Here is a 25,988-nt window from a genome sequence, read left to right as displayed (position 1 = left end):
TTTAAAATTTATGATTTATGATGAAAAACATTTCAAATTTATGATTTCAGTCTAATAACTATTCAGTCAACATATCTAATTTATATCAATGATGACAATTATTGATAATTTCGATTCTGAATATCTCGAGAACTATTACTCGTAGCGATTTTTACAGACTTTTTTTTACGTAAAAACGTCATAAATTCACATTTTTCTACTCAGTTGTTTTATACAGGTACGGTCGAAAAGGTATTACTCTTCAAAGCAGTTTAAAAACAGGTAGGTGTCGCCCTATTTAAGTAAGAGTCATATATTGACATCAAAATCAAATGTCTCATGATGTCAAAGAACTTCCAGATATCAATTTTCATCTAAATATTGACGATACTTCAGAAATTATTTGGAAAAAATCGAAATAAAAATGAAACTTCTACAAAGTATCTCCGAAACTAAGCATTTTAGGACATACATTTATACGAACTTCTTTACTTAATTTTACGTGCAGAATATGCTGCCGAAGTTTCCGGAATACACTTCGGACCATCCTGTATACAAAGACGAATGCATCCAATGTAACAAAATTCGTTATAATTTATCGTTACGAATTCGTACGAACAATTTTTCGTACGAATTAATCCAATGCAGGTACTTGTTACCTACACCTACTTACTATTGTTTAGCGTTAACACAGAACATCCAACATAAACCTCTAATTTCCAGCTATTCCGGTTCTGTAATTTTAATAATTACAAGTCGGTATTGACTTCTCATTCGTCCACTGACCAGTTGCTTTGGTTGCTTTTATCGGATTTGTTGTAAACGTCGCGTCCGTCGTGACCTCTCGCGATGTTTACTTTCTTTGTAGCCAGATAAATTTTCAACATCTTTAGTAAATAGTTTAGTGAATACCAGCGTAGATAGTGTTTTAAAATAGTCATTTTATAAATCTCCAATGGGGTTTGACCCTGGACTTGGGCACTGTTTTAAGTGTTTTGTTGTATTTGTTGTTGCTTTTAGTGTTTTAGCGGAATGTAGAAAAGGTAAGAACACTTTTTTTATTATTTATTAATGATTTATATGAATATATTGGGTTAATATTAAGAAATTATAATTCGTATTAAAGAAAGAAAATATTTCAAGGCTGCAGAATTGATTTTTATAAAGCGCGTTTGGGTATTCACTAATTACTGATTCTTGCAAATAAATAGAATAGAACAGGTTAGAAACATTATTTGTATTTTATGAGCCCGTTAAACAACTCTACATCTATTTTTATCTTTTTGTTAATTTTATTGTGTGTATGGAGCGCAATATGTAATTAATTTTTTATAATACACGATTAATTTTTAATACCTTTTCCAACAACGGCAACGTTGCGAAACTTGCCACATTTTGTTATTCCCTAGGTATATGAAAGTGACTAAAAACGTTTTTAAAAAAATAAATATGGTGCGACCTATTTTCACAATATTATTAATTTAGTATTTCTGGTAAATGTTTATAGTCCAGGAGGCAGTGAAGATTTTCGGTACTTATTTTCCCAGTCAGCAAACACCGACAGAATTATTCGGTATGTTTTAAGCAAATTTATTCATACATAATATGGGAGGTTAGAATTATTTAGAATGAGTGGGAGGAGGGTTAATCACTGCGACCTTACAGATCTATTGTGTCCCTCTTTCTCGAGTTATAACTCATCATAGAGTTCCAGGGCTTTGACAAAAGCCAGTATCTGGGACGGTTTTACAGAGGGTAGTTCTCCATCTCCAATATCAGCACACCAAACCAAACCCTCCTTGTATCATGCAATATCAGTCGTACCAAAGTTCATGGCACGAATGGTTGTCGTCTCGGCGCTCTTAGTGATGAGGTGTTCTGGTGTTTCCCCATTTTCCCCACAGAATCTGCATTCGCCGTTTCTTCTTTCAATCTACTGAAGTGTTCATTGAGGAGACAGTGTCCTGTTAAAAACCCCGTGACAATCCGAAGATTGTTTTTACATCCGAAAATTTTAGCCATACTCACAAATTTACGTTTAATGTCACCATCTGAACTACTTTTATATATTCACCCACTGGGAAAATAAGTACAAAAAAAAATTCACTGCCTCCTGGACTATTATAAAGGGAATATTTTAATACGTAATCAGCTGAAAAAATTGATAAAACATTTGGAAAAACCATCATGTTACAACTTGTGCATTATGCTTCATCACAATTCTCTTTATATATCCAACTGGATATATTATATAGGGTGTTTGTTCAATATACAGGGTCTCAGGCTGAGCGTGCATTAGAAGTTTCTAGAGAACCACAATATCTAGATCGGAGATTTTTTGCACATCATTGTTTTACAACGAGATCTATCGATTAAAAATATTTTCAATATGGCGGCACTTCCGGAAATACCGGAAGTTGACAGCAACTTTCTTATTTTAAATGGTTGCCCCCATTTTTTATTACACACTTAAATTCTCAGTAAAATTCTATGAATATTGATGTATCTATATCTAACATTAACCGTTTTTGAGAAAACAATTATTTAACATTTTTGGACGAAAAAAACTACCTGTCAAAAAAATTTGCATAGCCTAAAAGTTATATTTAGTCATTATCACAGCCTACTTGACATAAAGAGAAGACATGTGGCTATCTACTTCAAAAATTAAATTGTTCAAATGTCATATAATAATGGCGGTAGCTGTTATGGAATTGAGTGATTAAAAAATTATCGTAAATCAATTTTGTCAAATAGAGACCCACTTTTTTTATTACACTAATAAAACGGTTTTTCAATTCGTTACTTTTTAACTATACATGTTCCTATACCTAAAATAAAGCGTTTTTAAGTTATTTAAGATTGAGTTCGAAAACCTATATTTTTCTTGATTTTATCTAGCTTCCTTTGACATTAAGTGTCAAACGGTCAGACAAATTATTTCCATCTGTCAGAAAACGAACTATTTGAATTTTCTATAGTATAAATACTGCCTGCTTAAGGGTTTTAAAAGTGTATTTATAAAAATATATCTCGTATTTTCGCTCTTTAGTGATATCTAATAGTTGATATTAATAATATTCCGTATGATCGAAAAAAAAACAGTGCAAAGTTGGTTCGAAAATAATGCTGCTTTTTGAACAAAGCGTCACAATATGACATGGCCAGATCTATTGTTTTACCACACTTGACGTTTAAAGTCATACGCTACTGGTTAAAATCAAGAAAAATATACGCTTGAAGACTAAATCTTAAATAACTCAAAAACGATTTATTTTAGGTATAGGAACATGTATAGTTAAAAATTAACGAATTGAAAAGCCTTTTCACTAATGAAATAAAAAAAGTGGGTTTCCATTTGAAAAAAATAATTTATGATACTTTTTTAATCGCTCAATTCTATGACAGCTGCGGCCATTATTATATGACATTCGAACAATTTAATTTTTGAAATAGATAGCCACATGTTTTTTCTTTATGGCACAGTGGCTGTGGTAATCACTAAATTTGACGTTTAGGCTATACAAATATTTTTGACAGGCAGTTTTTTTTGGTTCAAAAATTTTAAATATTTTTTTTTCTCAAAAACGGTTAATGTTAGATATAGAGTGTTTAATATCAAAATTTATAAAATTTTATATAGAATTTAAGTACATAATAAAAAATGGGAGCACCCATTTAAAATAAGAAAGTTGCTGTCAACTTCCGGTATTTCCGCAAGTGCCGCCATATTGAAAATATTTTTAATCGATAGATCTCGTTTTGAAACTATGATGTGCAAAAAATCTTCGAGCTAGACGTTGTAATCTAGAAACTTCTAATGCACGCTCAGCCTGGGATACCTGGGTTTTTTAAACAACAGTCATCATATAATTTTTTTTTAAATTATGTTTCGATTCTGAAATACTATTATCAACTTCATTTTTAAATACAAACCTGAATGGTTCATTCTTCATCTTCCAAATACAATAATGTAGCACGTATTATACCCAAAAAATGTATAATACAAAAACCCATAAAAAGGCAATGGGTTGGAAAGGGATGAGTAAACCGAACCGCTATGATTATGTGAATATAAAAATGGTTTGCATTTAAAAAATAAAGAGAAATTTTAGATTTAAATATTAACGGACCATCTTAATAGAGATAGAGTGATACTAAAACAAAGACACTAAAGTTGCATGTATTTTACATGGTTACTATTATGTATGGAAACGGTTGATTATTAGGTAAAATATACAAGGTATCGCAAAAAGTTAAATACAAAATATATAGGGTTTTTAAATGTCTATTGGCGAGTAATAAATTTATATATAACAAGGTCAGTTATAAAGTCGTGGCACATCAAAGTTTCATTTTTTAAATAGAACCCCCTGTATATTATTGCATATTTCAATTCTTCCTTTAATTCTAAGCAAAAATCGAAATACACACTATGTACCTCAAACCAACCGTCGCGTTTCCGAGTTATTGACTTTTGAACATATCACTTAAACAATTTGATTTAATTAATTTCGATATGTTCAGTTTCATTTAATGATGCCATTCTGCCGAAACTGTGATACTGTTGTAATGGGGTTTTAAATGCCTATTAGCTAATAGTAAATTTAAGTATACTGGGTCGATCATAAAGTTGTGGCACATCAAACTTTATATTTTTTAAATTAAATCCCTTGTACATTATTGCATATTTCAAATCCTCCTTCAATTTTAAGCATAATCATAATACACAATATACATAAATTGAAGAATGGTACATAAATTGACGAATTGAATGTTAAACGAAAATTTTGTAAATTCCAGACTTGTTATAATCTCATTTTATACATCTATAAATGCTAACTTGAGAAATAATGTCAAATATTATTAAGTATCACAGTTTCGGCAGAATGGCATCGTTAAATGAAACTGAACATATCCAAAGTTAATTAAATCAAATAGTTTAAGTGATATTTTCAAAAGTCAATAACTCGGAAACGGTCGGTTTGAGGTACATTGTGTGTATTTCGATTTTTGCTTAGAATTAAAGGAAGAACTGAAATATGCAGTAATATACAAGGGGTTCTAAAAAAATGAAACTTTTATGTGCCACAACTTTATGACCGACCCTGTATACTTAAATTATTACTCGCTAATAGATATTTAAAAATCCTATAACTTTTGTATTTAACTTTTTGTGGTACCTTCTATATTTTAACTAATAATCGACCGTTTCCATACATAAAAGCGACCCTGTATTTCTTCAAAAATGGTCAGGGAAAAATAAAGGTTATTTTACAATATTTCAGTTCTTTTTTGCTTTCGGTTATTTTTTAATTTATGGAACTAAAGTTGTAAAACTTTGCCATAATTTGATGTCCATCATATCTTTTATAGTTATAGGAATCCCAGTGAACATTCTCGAATTACTGTACTACACATTTCGTATAGGATTAATTGTTTAAAAAAAATATTTTATTTGCAGTTAGCGGAGGTAGTAGGAGTTGGGGCTCATCCTCCAGAATTACTCACTCCCGACCAACCTATTCAGCACCGTCCCGCCAAACATACCACCCATCATCATCTTCATCCCATCCTAATCCAGTTTCGCTATCCTACCCAACGCACCAATCTTCTGGTAGCTCCCAATCCAGACCCATTGGGTTTGATGTCAACTCCAGACATGGCAGTAGTGGTAGCTCGGCCCCCGTAGGTCCACCTGTCAATAGCCAGCCACTGAACAATGCTCCAAACTTTGGATTTAACTCTCACAGTGGCTCGCAGAGTGGTTCTGGTAGCAATGGTGCGCCAGGAATTGGATTCAAGCCTTCAGTAACGCAAGGTATGCATAAAGTCTTTATTTTTGGTTATGTATTCCTAATATTTCTAAATTCAGTTATAGTTCATCAAATCAAATAAACTTTTAGTCACGTTATTAATAAATGAATTATAAATATAGGTATAAACAGTTACTATTTCCATCAACAGCGCTTATGGGACATAAAGGACCATCACTACCGCTTTCTCGTTCAAAATAACGACATATTTTTATATTATTATCTATTTCAAAGATTTTCTACAACTTTTTTTAAATTTAAAACCAGTTTAATTTTAACATTAATGTCCTCATCTGGGACTGATGGACTTACTCTCAAAATGTTCTCTGAACTTCCTGAATGCACATTAAACCATCTTACTACTTTAATTAACAAGTCGTTCCAAAAAGGAGTTTTTCCAAACTGCCTTAAGACAGCAATAATTATTCCTCTGTATAAAGAAGGTGATAAAGATGAAGCTTCGAACTATCGCCCAATTGCACTCCTGCCCACATTATCTAAGATCATTGAAAGATTTGTTAAAAAAAGGTTTCTATCTTTTCTCTTTAAATATAAAATACTTACTACCCATCAATTTGGATTTCTAAGTAACAGTTGCACAAATGATGCTATGTTCGACGTTTTTAATAATGTATACTCTAGCCTGAATAACCATCACTCTACAGCTACAATTTTCTGTGATTTCTCTAAGGCTTTCGATTGTATAAATCATAATATCTTAATTAACAAATTGCAATACTATGGTTTCAGGGGAGTGCCGCTCGAATGGCTTAAGTCATATCTTGGCAACAGAAGGCAGCTTGTGAGGATTGATACGTCTATGTCTCCTTGTAAGCCTATAGAATGTGGTGTCCCTCAGGGTTCAGTACTTGACCCTATTTTGTTTCTGGTGTTTATCAACGATATTGCAAATCTAGACATTAGCGGTAAAATCTGCCTCTTTGCGGACGATACTAGTTTCACTTGGAGCGGCCCAGATGTTGCGGCACTATATGATACTATATCCAGTGACTTACGCACCATTAAGTCTTGGTGCGATTCTAATCTCCTATGTCTTAACCTATCAAAAACTAAAGTTTTGTCATATAAAAGTATTATACAACCTTTTGTACTTAATAACACCACTATTGACGTCGTGGAAATTTTTAGGACTTGTTGTAGACAACTCGTTAAAATGGGACTTTCATATTGAAGTTCTATCAAAGAAAGCGCTGCCTGTTTTACGCTAAGATCAGTTTCTAAGGAACTTAACTTCTCAACCTCTAGAATAGCCTATTATGCCCTTTTTGAGTCACATCTTCGTTATGTCCTTCCATTCTGGGGTACTTGCTGCGCAACAAAATTTGATCGTGTTTTCAGACTTCAAAAGAGAGCAGTTCGATATTTATTGGGACTGAACAGTAAAACTCACTGCCAGAATTTCTTTAAAAATTTGAAAATACTGACTCTTCCTTCTTTATTCATTTTTGAATCCGTTTGCTTAATCCGCAAGTCATATCTGCTATTCCCGAAAGGCCATCTCATAACTATCCACTTAGGAATGCAGAGCACGATCTTTATCTGCCAACCCCGAGCTCAGAACTAGTTAAAGGTTCAATACTGTACAATGCCAAAAAAATGTACAATCATCTGCCTTTGAATATCAAGTCGCTTTCATTCTTTCCCGCATTTCGCAAAGCTCTAAAATCATCCCTACTGGAGAGAGCCCTATATGCGGTAAACGACTTTTTTGTTGATGTTTAATTATGAACAATTTTGAATTTAAAAATTCACAAAATCTCACACACTGGTCAAAGGTCAAGTATTTAATATTTTATAACTCTAAAATTATATCTAATTACTGCGTACTAAAATTTTCCATGTATATTCGTTTTGTAATTTTAAAGACTTAAATTTTTTTGAATTGTATTGTGTATTTTTTGTTGTTTGTATTTTTTTATGATTTTGTTGTTTGTGAGTGCTTTGTCGATGAAGCTGTTTTGGCTTTTCGTACAATAAAGCGTTGTTTGTTGTTGTTGTAGGTTAGGTGATTTTCATTGGATAACTAATACATTGAACAACACATTGTACTAAATAATAAAATAACATATTTAAACTTCAATAATTGCTAATAAACATTACAGAAATTTCAAAAGAGAAAAGAAGCAAGAACAATGAGAAATATCATCACTATTTTCTCACGTAATAAAAGAATAATTTTTTAGTTATTGTTACCGAGTCCTGAAGGTATCGAAAGAACCGGGAATTAATAATTTCGTGTCCCGCTTCTATTATATCTCAAAAGAACCGAGAATTTCCGGTTCTGAACCCTAGTTACCTTGTTATCAAGAAATTATGTTTTTAACTAAAAAATAAAAAAAAAATTCCAGATTTAAAAAAAAAATTGCACAGAAAAATCTTTATATTTCTGAGGCCAGAATATACTACCCTTAAAAATATTTGCACGTATTTAAGACTCACCCTGTATAGGGCGACTCACGGTTATGATACGTTATAGCGTTTCCGGAAACCGAGCTGTTTTTCGGAACCTCTTTTTTTCCTCTAATGAATCGGGATTTCCAGTTTTTTTTTCGGTACTAGCAAATTTTTGTTCAATGATTGTGCAGTTCGTTAAAAAGCAAGCAAGGGATGGTTGTCAAAAGTAAAATCGATAAAAAACTGAGGTTTAAATAAAAATAATATCAAATTATTAAGTAGTAATCAGTCATGAGAAAATTAACCTGAACACAAACATGAACATTTTTTGTCAATCCGTCTCTGTGCTGGGATGCAACGTTCGAACCTCGCAGGTCGACGGACGGAACTCAACTGAAACGCTCTGCAATCTGCCGGTATTCGACAGATTGTAAAAACTGGCAGAAAATATTTGGGAGAGTACAACTACTCTTTTCCTTCTACTATACATTTACTGGCGTAGTCTTAGCAAATCAGTGAATCTGAGCTTGTACTAGTAATTGTTAACAATCACTGATTTCCAACTTTTACTGTAACATATACATTACTATTTGGTGTTATAGATGCTGGCAACATCAAACCAAGCGCTCCTGTTGTGCAAATCAGTCACTCTAGGCCTGTGGGAACATCGAACACTGGCAGCAATTCTAATCCCCCGGCCTACGGATTTAAGCCTAGCGCTCCAGTGGAACACGCCAGTAACTCCAGACCACTTGGAACGTCGAATAGTGGTACTGGGAGCAACTCAAATCCCCCACCATACGGGTTCAAGACTGGTGCTCCTGTGGGCCCACCAACTAATGTGAAACCTGTTGGGAATATACCGCCAGGAGCTGCCTATCCAGGTAGGCATACCAGAAAAAAATTAATCAACTCTTTTTATAAAATGCTAGTCTCTTTTAAAATTATACATTGAATAGAAAAAGGCTAAGGAGTCAAATATTTTTTATACAGGGTTGTCCGAACTATACTTCGGAAACTTCGGCTGCACTTTCTGCAAATAGGTATAAATGTATGTCCTAAAATGCTTAGTTTTGGAGATACAGGCTGTAGAAGTTTCATTTTTATTTCGATTTTTTCCAAATAATTTTTGAAGTAACGTCAATGTTTGGATGAAAATTGGTGTTTGGGAGTTTTTTGACATGAGAAATTTGATTTTGATGTCAATATGACTTCTACTTGTAGAGGGCGCCACCTACATATTTTTTTACTGGTTTGAAGAGTAATAATTTTTCGTCTGTACCTGTATAAAATTAGTGAGTAAAAGAATATCCATTTACGACGTTTTTTACGTAAAAAAGGTCTCTTGGTAAAAATCGCTACGAGAAATGGTTCTCAAGATATTTGGAATTGAAATTATCAATACCTGTCATCATAATAATAAAAAAACAATAAATTAAACATGTCGACTAAATAGCTAGACTCAAATCATAAATTTGAAATTATTTTGTGTCAAAAGTTTTTTCAATTTCAAAAAAAAACTTTATCATTTTCCGGAGAAAAAATTATGATTAATTTAAAAAAATAAAAAGTAAAAAGTAAAGTAAAGATTTCAGTTAACGTATCCTTTTTGCTGTCAGGGCTAATCTGGACGGGGCCTACTTTGTTTACGCGGAATCCGAACCGCGGTCCTCGGCCATATCATGGTCAATGGCCTACCCACTTGGCAAGTGTCTAATTCAACTCTTACGCACGAGATATCCGATCTCATCCGGCCTCGAACCGGCGTGAATGAGCAGTGTGTGTCAATAGATTTTACACTTTTGCCTTCAAAATAAAAAGTGCCCAAATTTATCATTTCAGTCAAATAACGATCTACTCAACATAATTTTTTGTCAATAATGATATTTATTTACTACTTCAATATCTTGATTTACGTAAATGTATATTTTTATACTCAGTAGTTTTATACAGATACGGACGAAAAGTTATTACTCTTTATTCAGTTAAAACCTTTGAATAAGAAGACTAAGGAAGGAGCATATCAAAAATCTCAGGTACACCGCGATGGGCCTCAAATATGGCCGACTTAAATTCCGGTTTATCAGTGTCGTTCTAATTTTATTTAAAAAATGTAAAACTATGATGTAGGGTAGACGTGGGGTAGACTCAATAATTTGTTGTTTTATTTTACGTTGTGAATAAATGTTGGTAGTTATTAAAATTGTTATAAAAATATATAATTCTAATAAAAATAGATAAGTTATAATAAGTATTTATTAACACAAACATCCGATACGCTACTGAAGCAGGTAAGTGAAATTAACGTATCTAAATTCTTTGACATCTAATCTTTGACAAGTAATAAATAAAAGCTAAAAATGCAAGAAAAATATATAATTTAGTTAATTTAAGTGAATTTCAAAAATGATCGGTTTACTACACGTATGTATATTATATAGTCACTTACTAGCGAAAAGTTGTTCCATTATTTCACTCAATTTTTGCCAAAATCTACCGCACGCTACACAACCAACTATTTTAGAGTCTTTTTCGATATATCGCGATAGTGTCACTGTTAATTTAAGTTCTGCCACAATTTCCATCTAGATTTACTACCTTTATACAACTCTCAGTAGTAGAATAAATAATAAATAACATAAAATAAGCTCCGTAAAGACTGACAAATCAACAACATTTCAAATCAAATTCAAATGTGTCAAATGAATCGTCAAACAGAAGTGTCAAGGATCCCCACCCTAGAGAGCTTTTATGGTGGCTTTTCCGCCCACCATGCATGAATACATGGATAGCATTATGCTCCTTCCTTAGGCCCGTATTTATAGTTGCATCTCGAGACGCCAAGACGGTCTTGGGCTCTCGAGAGCGGAATCCACAGAATACACGAGCAAACGTCATTTTGGAGATTGTCATTTTGGATAGTTTATGTGATCTGTGGATAGTTTCTTAACCTAACTTTTTTAGTAAACAAAATAAATCCCTTGTAAATTCGTTTTGTCTGATTAAACAGTTTTGAATATGTTAGATGAGTTTGAGGATATTTTGGACCATGTGGAATAAGAAAATCGTCTTCGAGTTCCAAAACGATATATAAGGGATGCAGGAAATCCAATAGAAATGTTTAGCGCGGGGGAATTTAAATACCGATATAGGTTTAGCAAGGCTACAATTACAGAAACTATTTTACCTCTTGTAATTGAAGACTTGCAAAAACTTACCTATCGTGGTTTACCTATTCCCTCCGTTATTCAATTATTAATTTGTTTACGGTTTTATGCGACTTCTAATTTTCAGATAGTAAGTGGAGACTTGCATGGTGTTAGCCAACCTACAATAAGCCAGATTATCAAGAGGGTGTCCATTTTAATAGCAGAACATTTGAGTGAATTTGTGTGATACAACCATAAATCGTTGAACAGCATTATTATTCCAATGATACTGGCTTCGGCTTGTGCAGATGATGACAACAAATGGGACACATATATTAAGAATATAGAAAGAGCTATAAAAACACCTGATTTATTATATGGATACATTCCGAGGACTGCAGTTTTATTTGAAGATGGACAAGTGAGGTTATTGACAGTAGAGAATGAAAAGTACTCGATTACCTGAAAAATTGAGAGAAGAGGTCAAAAAACATATAGAAATGGAACAAAGTATAAAAAAAATTATAGGCTAGCAGACTAGCAAAAAAAGAAGAGAGAAGAATGTCATTTAGACGACAAGAAATAAGGAAGCAGTAAAAACGCAATAATCATAGAATGTGTATTGTGAAATATTATTTGAAATAAAACTATAAAACATGGAGTATCTACTTTATATAGAGTGGTCAACTCAATAAGAATACAGAATTTACACCAAGCAATAAAATCTTGAAAATTATAGGTATACGGTGTATACATCCAATATTGCATAATATGTGATATGATATTTATATATTCATGATGAAAATAAAAAGACAATTTTTTTAGTTTTAATGTATTAGTGGGAAAATTCTGTGTGACCAGTTAAAACAAGCACTTAGCTGTCTGGTCATAGTGAGCATAAAACTACTAAGAAATCATATATTATTTAAGTATAGAAAAACAGTATTTTTAAGATAACTAATAAAAGACTATAAGGAATTACTTACAATTATGTTACATGTAAATATATAAATACTAACTTAACACTAATAGAAAAGTAAATAAAATTATTATATAGATACTAGTTACCTTGGAACATTACTTAACATATTACATAATTACTAGATATACATATATTAATACAATAAATACATTAATTTGCAAAATGTTGAATAAGATTTCTTCAAAAATATAACCCTCTTCCTTTTTATTTATAATTGGAAATTTTAAATTAGCATCTTCAAAATTATCTAAATTTTCGCTTAAACCAATATTATGAAGAACAGCTGTTGCACAAATAATAGCAACAATTGTTTTATAAACCTCGGAGACATGGAAGACGTTTTTTCCAAGTCCCAAATAGCCTTTCAACATTTCGCGTTCTTCTATGGGCAAAGTTATACCTGGTTTCTTGTTGATTACCTAGCTGTAGAACAGGAGTCAATAGAAATGGCCTACATCTATACGCATCTTCTCCAAGAAGTAAACCAGGAATATCACTCCTTTCCATTAGCATTCTTAAATTACTTGGATCGAATATAACACTATCATGACTTGACCCTGGATATCCAACTATAATATCCATAATTTCCCTTTTGGGACCTGAACATTTAGACTAAAAAACTTTTAACTTTTGCAATTTTGAGATACTTCCACATTATTGCATTATTCTTGATTATCTGGCTTATTGTAGGTTGGCTAACACCACGCAAGTCTCCATTTACCATCTAAAAATTACAAGTCGCATAAAACTGTAAACAAATTAGTAATTGAATAACGGGGAGAATGGGTAAACCACGATTGGTAGGTTTTTGCATGTCTTCAATTTATAAGAGGTAAAATAGTTTCTGTAATTGTAGCCTGGTTAAACCTATATCGGCATAAATCCACCCTCGCTAAACATTTCTATTGGATTTCCTGCATCCCGTATATATCTTTTTGGAACCCGAAGACGATTTTCTTCTTCCACATGGTCCAAAATATCCTCAAACTCTTCTAACATATTGAAAACTGTTTAATCAGACAAAACGGATTTACAAGCATATTTACAAGGGATTTACCAGAGGGATTTACTTTGTTTACAAAAAAATTTGGGTTAAGAAACTATGAAACTATCCACAGATCACATAAACTATCCAAAATGACAATCTCCAAAATGAAAATCGCAATCTCCAAAATGACGTTTGCTCGTGTATTCTGTGGATTCCGCTCTCAAGAGCCCAAGACCGTCTTGGCGTCTCGAGATGCAACTATAAATACGGGCCTTAGTCTTCCTATTCAAAGGTTAAAACACATGTAGCTGGCGCCCTCTACAAATAGGAGTGATATTAACATCAAAATCAAATTTCTGATGTCAAAAAATCCCAGACATCAATTTTCGTCCAAATATTGACGTTACTTCAGAAATTATTAGGAAAAAATCTCGAAATAAAAATGAAACTCTACGCACTAGATCTCTGAAACTAAGAAAAAATCGAAATAAAAATGAAACTTCTACACTCTTCTCTGAAACTAAGCAATTTAGGACATACATTTATACGAACTTTTTTACTTATTTTTATCTGCAGAATATGCTGCCAGAAGTTCGGACCACCCTGTATATTCGCACAACGAAGGAAGGAACCTCAAACTAGCCATTTTGAAACACCATTTTGCAACTCCGTTTTACTTTTTTTATGGACAAATTTCAATAATAATTGTGAGTTCCGTATAATTACTCTTATTTTGAAATTAATTTTATGAGAAGGGTATAAATATGGAAATATATAGTACAATTATTGTGAATGTTAAAAGGATTCTTCAAAAATGATAATTTTTGCTTCTACTAGTGCTACTACTTGTGGAGTGAGCAATATATCTTACAAAATAACAAAACAACTTTTAACCAATAAGTTATTAATATTTCGTTGAATGTGGTAGACAATGATTCAGTATAATAATAATAATAATAGCTCCCGTATATAGCTACGCCTTGGGAGTAGCAAGGTACAGCTTGCCACACAAGAGCCGTTCGGTCTACAAGGAAGGCAATGTGGCTAGCACAACGCTACAACCGCCTATTATTACCTCAGGACTGTGAATCACAAGTACTCATTTAAGGCTGAGTCGACCCAGGTACCCAAACTATTTTTATTTCAATAAAAATAGTCGGCTGATGAAATGCCAGGTGTGGGATTTGAACCCTCTCCCTTGAGATTGGTAGACGAGAGCCTGTACCTCTACGCCACCGGCACCTTGATTCAGTATTAAAACTAAAAGAATATCTCTCGAGAATGATGACTCTCCCTCTCTTGACTATTCTATATGTAAAAGAAATGTTAGAAAAGATCAGGCGAATAGGCAAAAAGTATAAGAGTAAAACTGTCTTAAATTCTGGATCGACTCTAAGAAGTCTCCTAACAAAATCCGGACTCATTGAAACAAGAGAAAGAGTGCATCTACCAGGTACCTTGTGAATGCGGTGAGTCGTATATTGGAGAGACTAAACGTCCTCTAGAAATGTACAAACCAAACCATGTACAAAAAGTGAATCAGTAAAGTCAGGTATTGCGGATCCTATTTAGTCAAAACAGCGCAATATAAAGTGGTTGGAAGCTCGGGTTGTCCACAGGGAACGTCATTGGAAAAAGCTTAAATTTAAAAAAGCCGATTTTTATAGCAAACAATAATAGCATCTTTAGCAATCCTAGTGCGGAAATATCTACGATATGGCAACGACTTATAAGACGCACCAATGCAGGCATTCTAAGTGGACAACCTCACAGTTGACTGCACTCAACTTCTTTGCTGGTGAACGCCTGGCTGTGGTATCATAACGTAAGTTTTGTCTGCTTTGGGGTACCTTAGGGTCGGCGGGCGATTTCGTTTTTGATTGCAATGCCTACGCCATGAATTCTCCTGGTATGGTATGGTATGGTATAATAACCCACTAGTTTTGTGAATTAGATTAGTTAGCACTTGATAAGAGTCAGTGATCCTTCTGACCGAAACATTGTGTTAATGAAAATCAATAAAGACAATTTGAGGAGGTCTGAAATTCTTTTAGTTGTAATAAGTTGATTACATTTGGGGGTTGGAACCAAGAACAGTTATCCTTAGAGGACTGCCCATTCAGCTGAAAGTGTCTGCCAGGTGAAAAGTCTTTGCTTTGTGACGCCATTGTAGTCCTTGTCATGATAGTGTGTGTATTATTGGTTGCCGTATGCAAAACATTCATTATTTAGTTTATTTATTTAAACACCTTATATGTATGCAGTATAAAAAACTAACTGTATAAATCCTATTAAATATTCGCATAATGCATTTTTAAGAACAGCAGTTCCCAGCATCACCTTTCGCAGGCATTCTTTTTAGAGTACATACTTTCATATTTTGCTTTAAAATAATTAATAAACAATATCGTAGAATCCACAACACAAAATGAATGTATTTATAAACTCTGTAGCTCTAAAAACTTTAAAAACACCTTTTTCACATTTAAAATCGACAAATTAATTAACTCAAAATTTCTCAGCTGTTATTTTTATTAGTTTTCTATAAGCAACCAATAATACACACTATTATGACTAGGACTACAATGACGACACAACGACAGCTGAAGCGCGGGAAGAGGCGAACGTACGTCTTATGAGGATGAGCAATCCTATTAATTTACCGTTCTTGGATTTGAACCTTTGGTGCTACACAGCAAAATAAAACACTAAATCACCACAATACACCAAAAGTAAAAGCGTTTTGGTGTAATGTGGTGATTTAGTGTTTTATTTTGCTTTTAATAAGCTATTAATATATTCTACAAGTAGTAGGTCTCTCATCTAATAAATTTGTTTAGAATGGTTAACGAATTATGACACTCTTATTATCTATTTTATATATTATTAGTTCAACCACCTCCATATACACCTCACAATCCTGGAATTCCACCTCCAGCGTATAACCCGGCTCATAATCCAGCTGGATATGGACCTCCACCTGCTTACAACCCTAGTTATGGAGGATATGGAGGACATTATAACGGCTATGGACATCCACAACAAGGAGGTTAGTTAGACATTTTTATTTATTAATTTCTTTATTAACAAACGTTGTAATAAATTTCCATTTACTTTAATTGGCTAAATTGCATGATAGAAAACAGAAATTTTGTTTTTTTTGTCACTTGAAGAAAATGTATAAAATAAAAAATTATTTTTTTTTTCAAACGTCACTAAAGTATAATTTTTTGCGACATGATTGACATAATAAAAAAGTTATTTTAACGCCTAGGCATAAAAGTAAAACACTTTTACACATAAGTACAAAAGTACGAAATAGTTATTAATGATACAAGTTCGATACGAACATCATAATGAAACGCGTGTAACGTTTAGTTACATAAGTTTTATTCAAAAGTTCGTATCGAACGTGTATCATTCAAAATTTAATCTACGACGCGACACGAGGGACGATCCAAAGAGATTTTATTTAATTTAAAATATCAGAGATATCCTCATAAAAATTAAAATTTTAATTCAAAATTATCAGGTGCCCATATTAGTCGACGCCGTGGTAACTGTGCTTGTGGATTGTTTCCATTTTGACTTTGACAACTCAATTATTGATGTTCAATTTTGTGTTAAACGTTCAGTTTTTGCAAAAAGCAAAAAATAATATTAATATGGGTGATTCTGATTCTGAAAGTGTCCCTTCGGATATTGAAGGCATTGCGCAAAACGTTGTCGATTCTCTACTTCCCGAAAAATCAAGACAAACGTACAAGCAAGCCTATGTAAAACTTGAAGATTGGTGTAAAGGGTTGCTTGTTTCTTATTTTAAAATTTGCTTGTTATTATGAAAGCCATATGACAATGTTAAATGTGTCATAATGACATTGTCGTAGATTAATATTGTTACGTTTTTCGTCGGTTCCGTGTGGATAGAAAGTTACAATTTATTTAAACACTATTTATTTAACACTAATTAACAAAAACAATAACGATAAAAGACTTATAGAACTATTTACAAACGATTTATAACTAAGAATTTATTTTGAATTTTAGCGCGTCAACTGCACTGGTATATTTATAACTGCCCTCTCTAGGCCACAGCCGCCGGCTTTTATACCTACAGCAAAAGAAATCTAGAATAGTCCATAGATCGTTAAGTGCATAGAGAAGGTTTTCGAATGTTCTCGTATGCACTAGTCCATTCCAGTGGGACTCGATTCTTCTCGAACGAATGAATCATTACGGTGTCTATTCTTTAAGCGATGTTAAGGTCATCTGAGGGCGGGACATATAGTTAGGTTAGGTCGAGTCCACACGGGTCCACAACAATATGTTTATTAAACTGACATAAAGTGTCAAATTCATCGAGCCGTAACCATAGTTTCTCGATATATAATTACATACAAGGTATTACTTTTAAATCTTTTTATATTATTTGGAACATTTGAAAATTTAAAAAAATTATTTGTGGCGTTTGAAAAAAATTGCATGTTCTATTCGGAGTAAAAATGACTCGGCCAAGCGTTAGCGATTAAACTCAAAAATGTTCATATTTGCTTTGGAATTTAAAAGTTAACACAAGGATCATCTGGGTGGAATAATTGTCTGTATTTTAATTAAACTATGTAATTAACTTTCCTTTACTTTTAAAACTTACACGTGCGTAATATATGGAGAATGTTTTAATTAACAATATTTTATTCATGACTGAGAATTGGGAGATAAAACAATTCGCTATTTTGTAATGGGCTAATGTCTAGGCCAATAACATTAATAATGAATTATAGTCCTATTTCCCTCCGTCATCAGTAATTTTATCGATATCTTTTAGTATTATTTTGTGATTAAAAAAGTAAAGTAAAGATTTCAAGTTTACGTCTCCTTTTTGCTGTCAGGGCTTATCTGGACGGGGCCTACTTTGTTTACGCGGAATCCGAACCGCGGTCCTCGGCCATATCATGGTCAATGACCTACCGACTTGACAAGTGTCAATCGACTCTTACGAGATATCCGATCTCATCCGGCCTCGAACCGGCGTGAATGAGCAGTCGTGTGTGTCAATAGATTTTACACTTTTGCCTTTATTGGACAACAGCACGATACAGAGTTTCGAACCGATCACCCGTCCATCCACTAGTATCGATTTACGTCGCTTAACTTCGGTATTCTAATGGGAACCGGTGTTTCGAAGTAGCTGGGCCGTTGCCCTTTTAGTGATTAAAGGTCTCCAAAATATTTCATATTAATACTTCATATTTTAAAAGTATTATTGCGTACCTGTTTGAAATCAGCCTAACCCGTTCTAATATGTCCCGCCCCCATATGACCTTAATATCGCATTAAATAAGGGACACCGCAATAACTCAGCTGATCGATTGTTCTCTAACATTCGAGTCCCACTGGAATGGAGGCTTGGAGGCGTACATACTAGAACGTTCTAAATCTTCTCTATGCACCTAACGATCTAATGGACTATTCGAGAACTGTTTAGCTGTGGGTGTATAACCTGAGGCCTGTGCAAAGGAGAGACAAAAACAATCGGGCGAAGCGTACAGTTACCGCGCTAAATTCAAAATAAATACCTTTTAGATAAATAGTAAATAAGTTGGTAAATAGTTCTTTAAGTAGTTTTATCGTTATTGTTTTTTTACTTAGTGTAAAATAAATTGTGTTTAAATAAATTAGACTTTCTATCCACACGGAACCGACGAAAAACGTAACAGTATTCTTTAAGTTTTTCTTGCAGCTATTTAAGGAAAGAATCATAATAGAATAAAACAGCTTTTTAAAACTACATTCGTCTGGTTTAAAAACAATGAATTGTTAGGTAGAAATAACACAAAAACCTCTCTGACATGATCTAGGAGGCTAAAATGCATAAGAGAAACTCGTCTGTTTCTGAAACAATGGATATGACATGAATCTTGTTTTTTTTTTCTGAAAATAGCTGAAATTCTTTTTTTTTAATAAAATATGGAATATGTTAAGGTACTGTTTATTATTCTGAGTTTTTAATATGTAGGGGAGATTCTTCAATATTGTGAGTTCAGTAAGAGACTTATTTTAAATAATAGTATATTGTTTTATTAGGAGTAAAAATTAAACTTTTTGTGGCGAGGCTACATATGCTTAACATATAGGTGAGCGACAAAAAGTCATTTTTACTCCGAATACACCATGATATTTTTTTTCCAACGCCATAAATAATTTTTAAAGAATTTCAAACGTTCCAAATTTTGTGTTGTATATAGAGAAACTATGGTTACGCTCATTGAATTTGACACTTTATATCAGTTTAATAATATATTTTCGTACATTTGTGCTGAGGCGTAAAAATGCTTTACTTTTATACCTAGATGTTAATATGTCTTTTTTATATTGTCAATCACGTCGCAAAAATTAATACTTTTGTGACGTTTGAAAAAAGTTATTAAAAATATATATTAAAGTTTTTTATAGTAATCCTACGCCATTAGACTGTATTAAAAAAGCCCCTCTTATTTTTCGTTTAGAATCTATCGCTTCTTTCACAATAATTTTTGCGTTGTTAAAATCTACTCTGTGCCCTGTGTCCCATGAATGCTGACAAATCTTATATTTCAGAAAATCGCCCTTCCTAAATAATCTTTATGTTCTTTAATTCGAACATTTATGGATCTAGATGTTTCGCCAATATAAAATTGATCACATTCACATAGTAATTTGTATATTACATGTTTTAATTAGATTTTTGTTTTTAATAAATAAAACTTTGATATTTCTTAGGATATCCAAACCAGCCACACTATGGAGCTGCGCCAGGAGGCATCACAAACGTCAACATAAATAATTACAACACGCACAACTATGGCGGTGGAGGATTTGGTGGAGGTTATGGAGGGGGTGGTTTAGGTTACGCCTCCTATCCATCGTACCACTACTCCCATAGTGACGTAGGAAGTGGTGCTCTTGGATTTTTCTTAGGATACTCTTTGGCAAAAATAACTACACCTACATACCATTTCACCGGATACAGTAATCAGTACACACCAAGGTAAGTTGGTTTCAAATTATTAAGTAACCAATATTTTAAACGTACAACATGATCAAAAAGTTTTATCATTAACCGTGCTTTGTATGACAACAGAAAAACCGTAACTGTCAAAATCAAAGCCCACTTGATCATAAGAATCTTTTCTATTAGATATACGGTACACACTTTTTGAAGTGAAACTTCTTTACGCACGCTAGAAGTAAAAATTGAAAGACGTGACACACGAGCTAGCGTCATGAAAAGTAGCGATGGGAACTATGGAATGAATTAGACTATCGAATGGTTAATGAATGAATGATTTCAACTATCGAATGGTTTTATTCGAATAAAATCATTCATTCATTTGTAAACTAAAGCATATATGACAACCTCGCCGTGCGACTAAATGGTTATCGTTGAGCCACGACTATCGAATGCTTTTGATAAATGAAATTTAGTATTCGTTTGAATTTTGTATGCCTCAGTGGCATTATTGGTTCTTCCAAATTTTTATAACTTCGCCGTATAAATACTGTGCTATTTTTGCGTTTATTAAAATTGTTAAAATACTAAAATAGTAGTTATTTTTTAATTTTATTTATTGACGATTGTGTGCATGTGCAGGTGGTCAAAATTTTTCCGATAATTTGTGTGGTTTTCCGTAGTCCGATCTTTCAATTATTTCATTTTATATGGTATATGGTCTATTTTTTAATGGGAAATTTTGAGAAGTAGCAATTTTTAAGAGAGATGAGATGAACTTAATTTTAAAAATTAATTTTAAAAATACATATTTGTATTTTAGATGTTTTAATAATACCTATGAATTAGTTGGAACTTAATAATTATATTTAAGTAATGTGGTTAAATAAATGGTTATCGAACTCAAACTATGGGGTGAGAAAATTAAAATGAAAATTTTACACGTGCCAATTTAAAAAAAAAGTTAACGATGTTTGTATTTTGTTTATGCTAATTCTCTTACATGTAGTTTTTTGCGAAGAAATATTTCATTTATTTTTTAAAGTAAATGCCAGTAAAAGTAAATATAATTTTTAAATAGTAATATAAAGCACCTAATATAAATAATTTTGATTTCTAATTTTTTATTTATATTTTCCTTCCATTATACCGCTTGCTTAGAAAATTAATAAATGTTTATATTTCATGATTTTAAAATTTGTTGTTAATATAACAAATTAGTTCTGTAATTATTATTATTTAATAAACCAACGTTGCCAAAAAAATTAGAGACTAAATTATTTTTAAATAGGATCTAATATAAATAATTTTGACATCTAATTTGTTGTTTATATTTTGCTACTACTTAAAAAAAAAATATTTATATTAAATGATTTTAAATTTTGTTGTTAATAGGTATAACAAATTATTACTGTTATTATTATTTATTAAACCAGTCTTTGCTTAAAAACATTAAAATAATTTTCCTACATCCAAAATAACAAGTATTATTGCAGTGTAACAACAGAATATTAATAAAAAATGCAGAATATATAGACATACTATCCCTAACTAACTAAAGCCAAACAATAATATTCTTTGCTAATATCAACTAATACAAAAATATGGCAACAGCGCCCTTCATAATGTATTTTCTGTGTAAATACTAGCACCTCAATAAAAAAAATAATGTGTCCTTATCTATATATGACTCCGCAAAAAATCAAAGATGCCGGCTTCTTTCATAGCATTGCCAACGACCGCTTTCTCGGAAAAAAACCTACGTCGCCGGGCGACAACTAAAATTCAGTTAATATTTTATTATAATCGATCCTGACGAACAAATGAATTTCATAAATGAATGAATTTTATAAATGAATGAATTTTATAAATGAATGGTTTTTGCTGCCGAATTACTAGAATACAATATTTCAAGGCAGATGACGGATCTATTCGATAATCTTTATTCGAATAGTTTTCAACGAATGTTTTCTTACTAACTATCGAATTATTCGAATGAATTGCAACTATCGAATGTTTCGATAGTATTCATTCGATAATTCCCACTACTAATGAAAAGTGATAACGATCGAAAATGTGGTATGCCAATGAGGAAGTTGAGATGGGTCTTTATAGCGTCGTAACTTGGGCCCTACGTGAGCTAGGGGTCTGATGGAACTCGGAATGTAGTTCTCATGATATTTTGACGACGTTTCGTGCACTATGAAACCCCATTATCAATAGCGAAAAAATCATCCGATTTAAATGAAATCTGGTATGTCTGTAGATTGGTCCAAGGTCAACTTGACCGTGTACGACACGTGTTACTGTGACAGTTAGTTTTGACGCAAGAAACGTCAAAAATTGACTCGTTAGATCACGACCAAATTTGGTGGGTAGGTTATATCATAGTATAAGAAAACATGGTATGCCGATGCGCATGTAAAGCTCCATCTCTCTCGCACGAATGACGTCAGATTCGAATCAAAATTTGAAATCGCCAAAAATGTTAAAGCACAGCTTTTCATAACAATTTTCAGTTAAATTCGAGACTTTGTTGCCTATAAGTTTTTTAAATAATTTATGCATCAATTTTATTAATATATCTTAATTAATTTATTATTTCATAGAGTGGAAATTAATATTTGTTGACTAGATGACCTTTAATTCTATGTTTTGAATACACAATACTACACCATTAAAGTCTGATATATTTTTATTTATTTCTTACTGAATGCAATATAAGCTTATATTGTCAAATCTCTCTTCGGACATTATTAACGAGAATTAAGATACTATAATTCCCTCTACCTTTTATAGGTAACAACCAAGTAATACAAGAGATTTTGAGTAATAATATGAAATGAATGAATATTTACATCTTTAATGTCACATATTAAATTTACAAGAGAACAGTTTTGAGTAATAATGTAAAATGAAAGTGGATACTCATCTAATTACTCTAATAATATAATTTATTTACATTATTAATATCACATATAATAAATTTACAAGGGAATAGTTTCAACATTGCCCAACACACATTTTCATATTGCTGGAGAGTATCCTATTTGTATTAAATATACAAAGTTAAACTTAATGAGGATTAATTCTGGTGGGGGTTTTCACAGTAATACTAGTTTCTAATGCTTTGGTTAATTCAGCCATCATGGGTCTATTATTACCAGATGCTTGGTTTTCTTAGTTAGTTCAAGATTGCAAATAAGGTTCTTCATATGAAGTTGAAGGTTGAGTCTCAAATGACTCCTTTAATATTTCCGTAACTTACTGTGTTATGTTGCGTTCTTTTAGCAATTTAACCAGATCTTGCAGTAGTCTTAGGTTTATGAGATGAACAAGGAATATGTAATACTGACACAATGTCAAATTTTAAATTGCGGCCAGTTTTTGGATTGTATTGTAGCAATCTTTGTTTCATTGGAAATTTGAAGCTATCAGCAAAATGTATGGAGCTGACACAAGCTAAAATAAATGAACTATATATTTATGTCACAAACATATTGTGTTCTATTTAAAATTATTCACAATGATACTCGATAAAAACTATTGTAAACAAAAAATTGAGTAGGATAAGGATATCCCTAAATATATTAGTTTGGTTATTATTCAAAGTAGATCTATAAATTAAGTGATTCAAAATGTAAGCTAACCATTTTTTAGATTTATCTTATCCTCTCGAGAGCAAGCATTGTTTAGCCAAAACAATCTAGGACATCCGAAATATTTACTGTTCGTTTTCAGATTAGTGTTGTTGCAGGTAGCCACCGTACACCCAGGCATTTTAAGCTTTTAAAACAAATTAATACCTCGTCTAGCCACCTAGAATCAATCGTACTAAATATTAGAAACTGAATTACGGAATATACTAACAAAACTCACTATATAAAAACAGGCAAATTACCATAAAATCACGATAAAAACCAGATAAAAACCATTAGATAAAATGCAGCTGTCATGGATTTGATTCGAATGTGACGTCATGCGCAGAAATGAATCAATTTGAAACGACAAATGAGTATACCATGGTTTATGTACTTTGGGTTATGTGAGCGACGGTGCACACGGTCCCACCCTGCACCCTGCAAAGTTGGATACTACTTTTCGTTTACATCTTCATCAGGGTGGGACTAAGGATTTGATACTGGAGAAAAATGTGGGTCGATTTCGGCATAATTGGGAACGGGCTACCGGATGATGCCCTCGATAATTCGAACCGATGCCTCTAAATGGACTAAATCATCAGGATTTTTCTTAATTATGGGTCGATTGGAACCAAACTCGGCACGTGGATAGAGGTGCCCGAATGGAGTCCTCAGACGGATAGACGAGACAGAGATTATTTATTAATTTTAACTTATTACTTTTTCAACATTTCAAACTACACTTTTTCATACTCAAATCCTTCAGTTAATATAGCTGTTGGTAAGAAGTTTCACTTCAAATATGCCCACATAGTGCACACACAATTTTTCTTTATTATATCTTTTAGAAAATATTTTACTTTAGGTAAATGTTTATAATAATTCATTAAAAGACACAGGGTGTTGTCTATCATTTTAAATCAAATTATTTTTTTCTATTTCTTGGCGGTCGTTGGTAAATTGAACAAAAATGAAGGTTTCCATTTGAAATACTAGACTTTGTAATTTCTGGATTGATTTTTTATATTTTTTATAAACACGTCGTACAATATCTAACTAACTAAGTAGAGTAAAACTTTTTTCTAAAAGAATGGCAACATTAGCAAAATTTATAATTGCTCTTATGTGACACCAAACTGAATATATTCCAAAAACGTTCATCAACTAAAGTAATTTAAGTAAACATATTGTATAAAAAGCCCTGTTGTAATATGTTCTTCTTATATTTTTTTAGGTACGACCATTACGAAGTACACCACTATTACCACAATCGGGACGCCGTTCCAGCTCAAAGTACCATCCAACCCAACGCCATAGTAGGTTGTATAGGCGACAGCGGTTCTATTTGCCCTGCCGGAACCACTTCTTTATGCACCAGCAACGGGGCAATTTTATGTGTAGCCAGCGCTACAAGCACCGTACCATGTACCAACAACAGACAAGGAAACTGCGTTAGAACCACCATTCCTTGTGTTAACGGTACTAAGGATTGTACCACTGGTCAAAACGAAACTTTAACAATACCCTGCATATCCAGTGCTAAGGTGATGGGAAATATAACTTACGTTAATAACACTATTATAGTGAATAACACGACTATTGTAAACAATAATGGAGCAAATTCAACTACTCTTACGAATACCACTGTAAGTACGACGAGCAGTGTGCAGAATGGTACTGATTCGCAAGAAAATGTTACTACAACCGAGGTTCCTACAACTCTGCCACCTCGTAGTAAAAGAGAGGTGCATTCAATACCTGTAAACGACTTTTGCGTGACAATTTTGGCGCTTCCAGCTGAAAGAAAACCTACTGAACAGGAAAAAGTGTTGGAGAAGGGTACGAGTTTCTTTACAAAGTTTCTAGTCAGAGCTCTTGGAGCTAATACTATCTAAAACTAAGATTTCTATTTTAAATTTTGCTGTTTTAGTTTAAATAACTGTTTTTTTTTTATATATGTACGTATCTATTAATTAAAGTTAATATAAAAATATTACATGATGTGATTTGTTTAATAAAATGTGTTTTGT

At 32.6% G+C, this 25,988-nt stretch overlaps 1 protein-coding gene across 1 annotated transcript; it reads left to right on the top strand.

Annotated features, from left to right (window-relative positions):
* Positions 1–737: 737 nt before the first annotated feature.
* On the top strand, positions 738–25,988 carry LOC115874616 (nuclear pore complex protein NUP62-like). Its single transcript, XM_030889825.1, has 6 exons — positions 738–1,022; positions 5,444–5,800; positions 8,813–9,094; positions 16,220–16,378; positions 20,089–20,356; positions 25,193–25,988. Exons 1-6 carry the CDS (start codon positions 935–937, stop codon positions 25,851–25,853), a joined length of 1,815 nt encoding a protein of 604 aa, XP_030745685.1. The 5' UTR covers positions 738–934; the 3' UTR covers positions 25,854–25,988.

The sequence above is a fragment of the Sitophilus oryzae genome, unplaced genomic scaffold, assembly GCF_002938485.1.
Source record: "Sitophilus oryzae breed Bouriz unplaced genomic scaffold, Soryzae_2.0 scaffold_1297_pilon_pilon, whole genome shotgun sequence".
NCBI classification, from domain to species: Eukaryota; Metazoa; Arthropoda; class Insecta; order Coleoptera; family Curculionidae; genus Sitophilus; species Sitophilus oryzae.
This window is presented reverse-complemented; position numbering and strand designations above follow the sequence as displayed.

What these genes read in the sequence shown, in the direction of transcription:
- LOC115874616 (XM_030889825.1), top strand. Translation starts at nt 935, where the DNA reads ATGGGGTTTGACCCTGGACTTGGGCACTGTTTTAAGTGTTTTGTTGTA. An exon ending in CAAGCCTTCAGTAACGCAAG is followed by an intron (nt 5,801 to 8,812) that starts GTATGCATAAAG and finishes TTGGTGTTATAG; the next exon opens with ATGCTGGCAACATCAAACCA. An exon ending in TGGACATCCACAACAAGGAG is followed by an intron (nt 16,379 to 20,088) that starts GTTAGTTAGACA and finishes GATATTTCTTAG; the next exon opens with GATATCCAAACCAGCCACAC.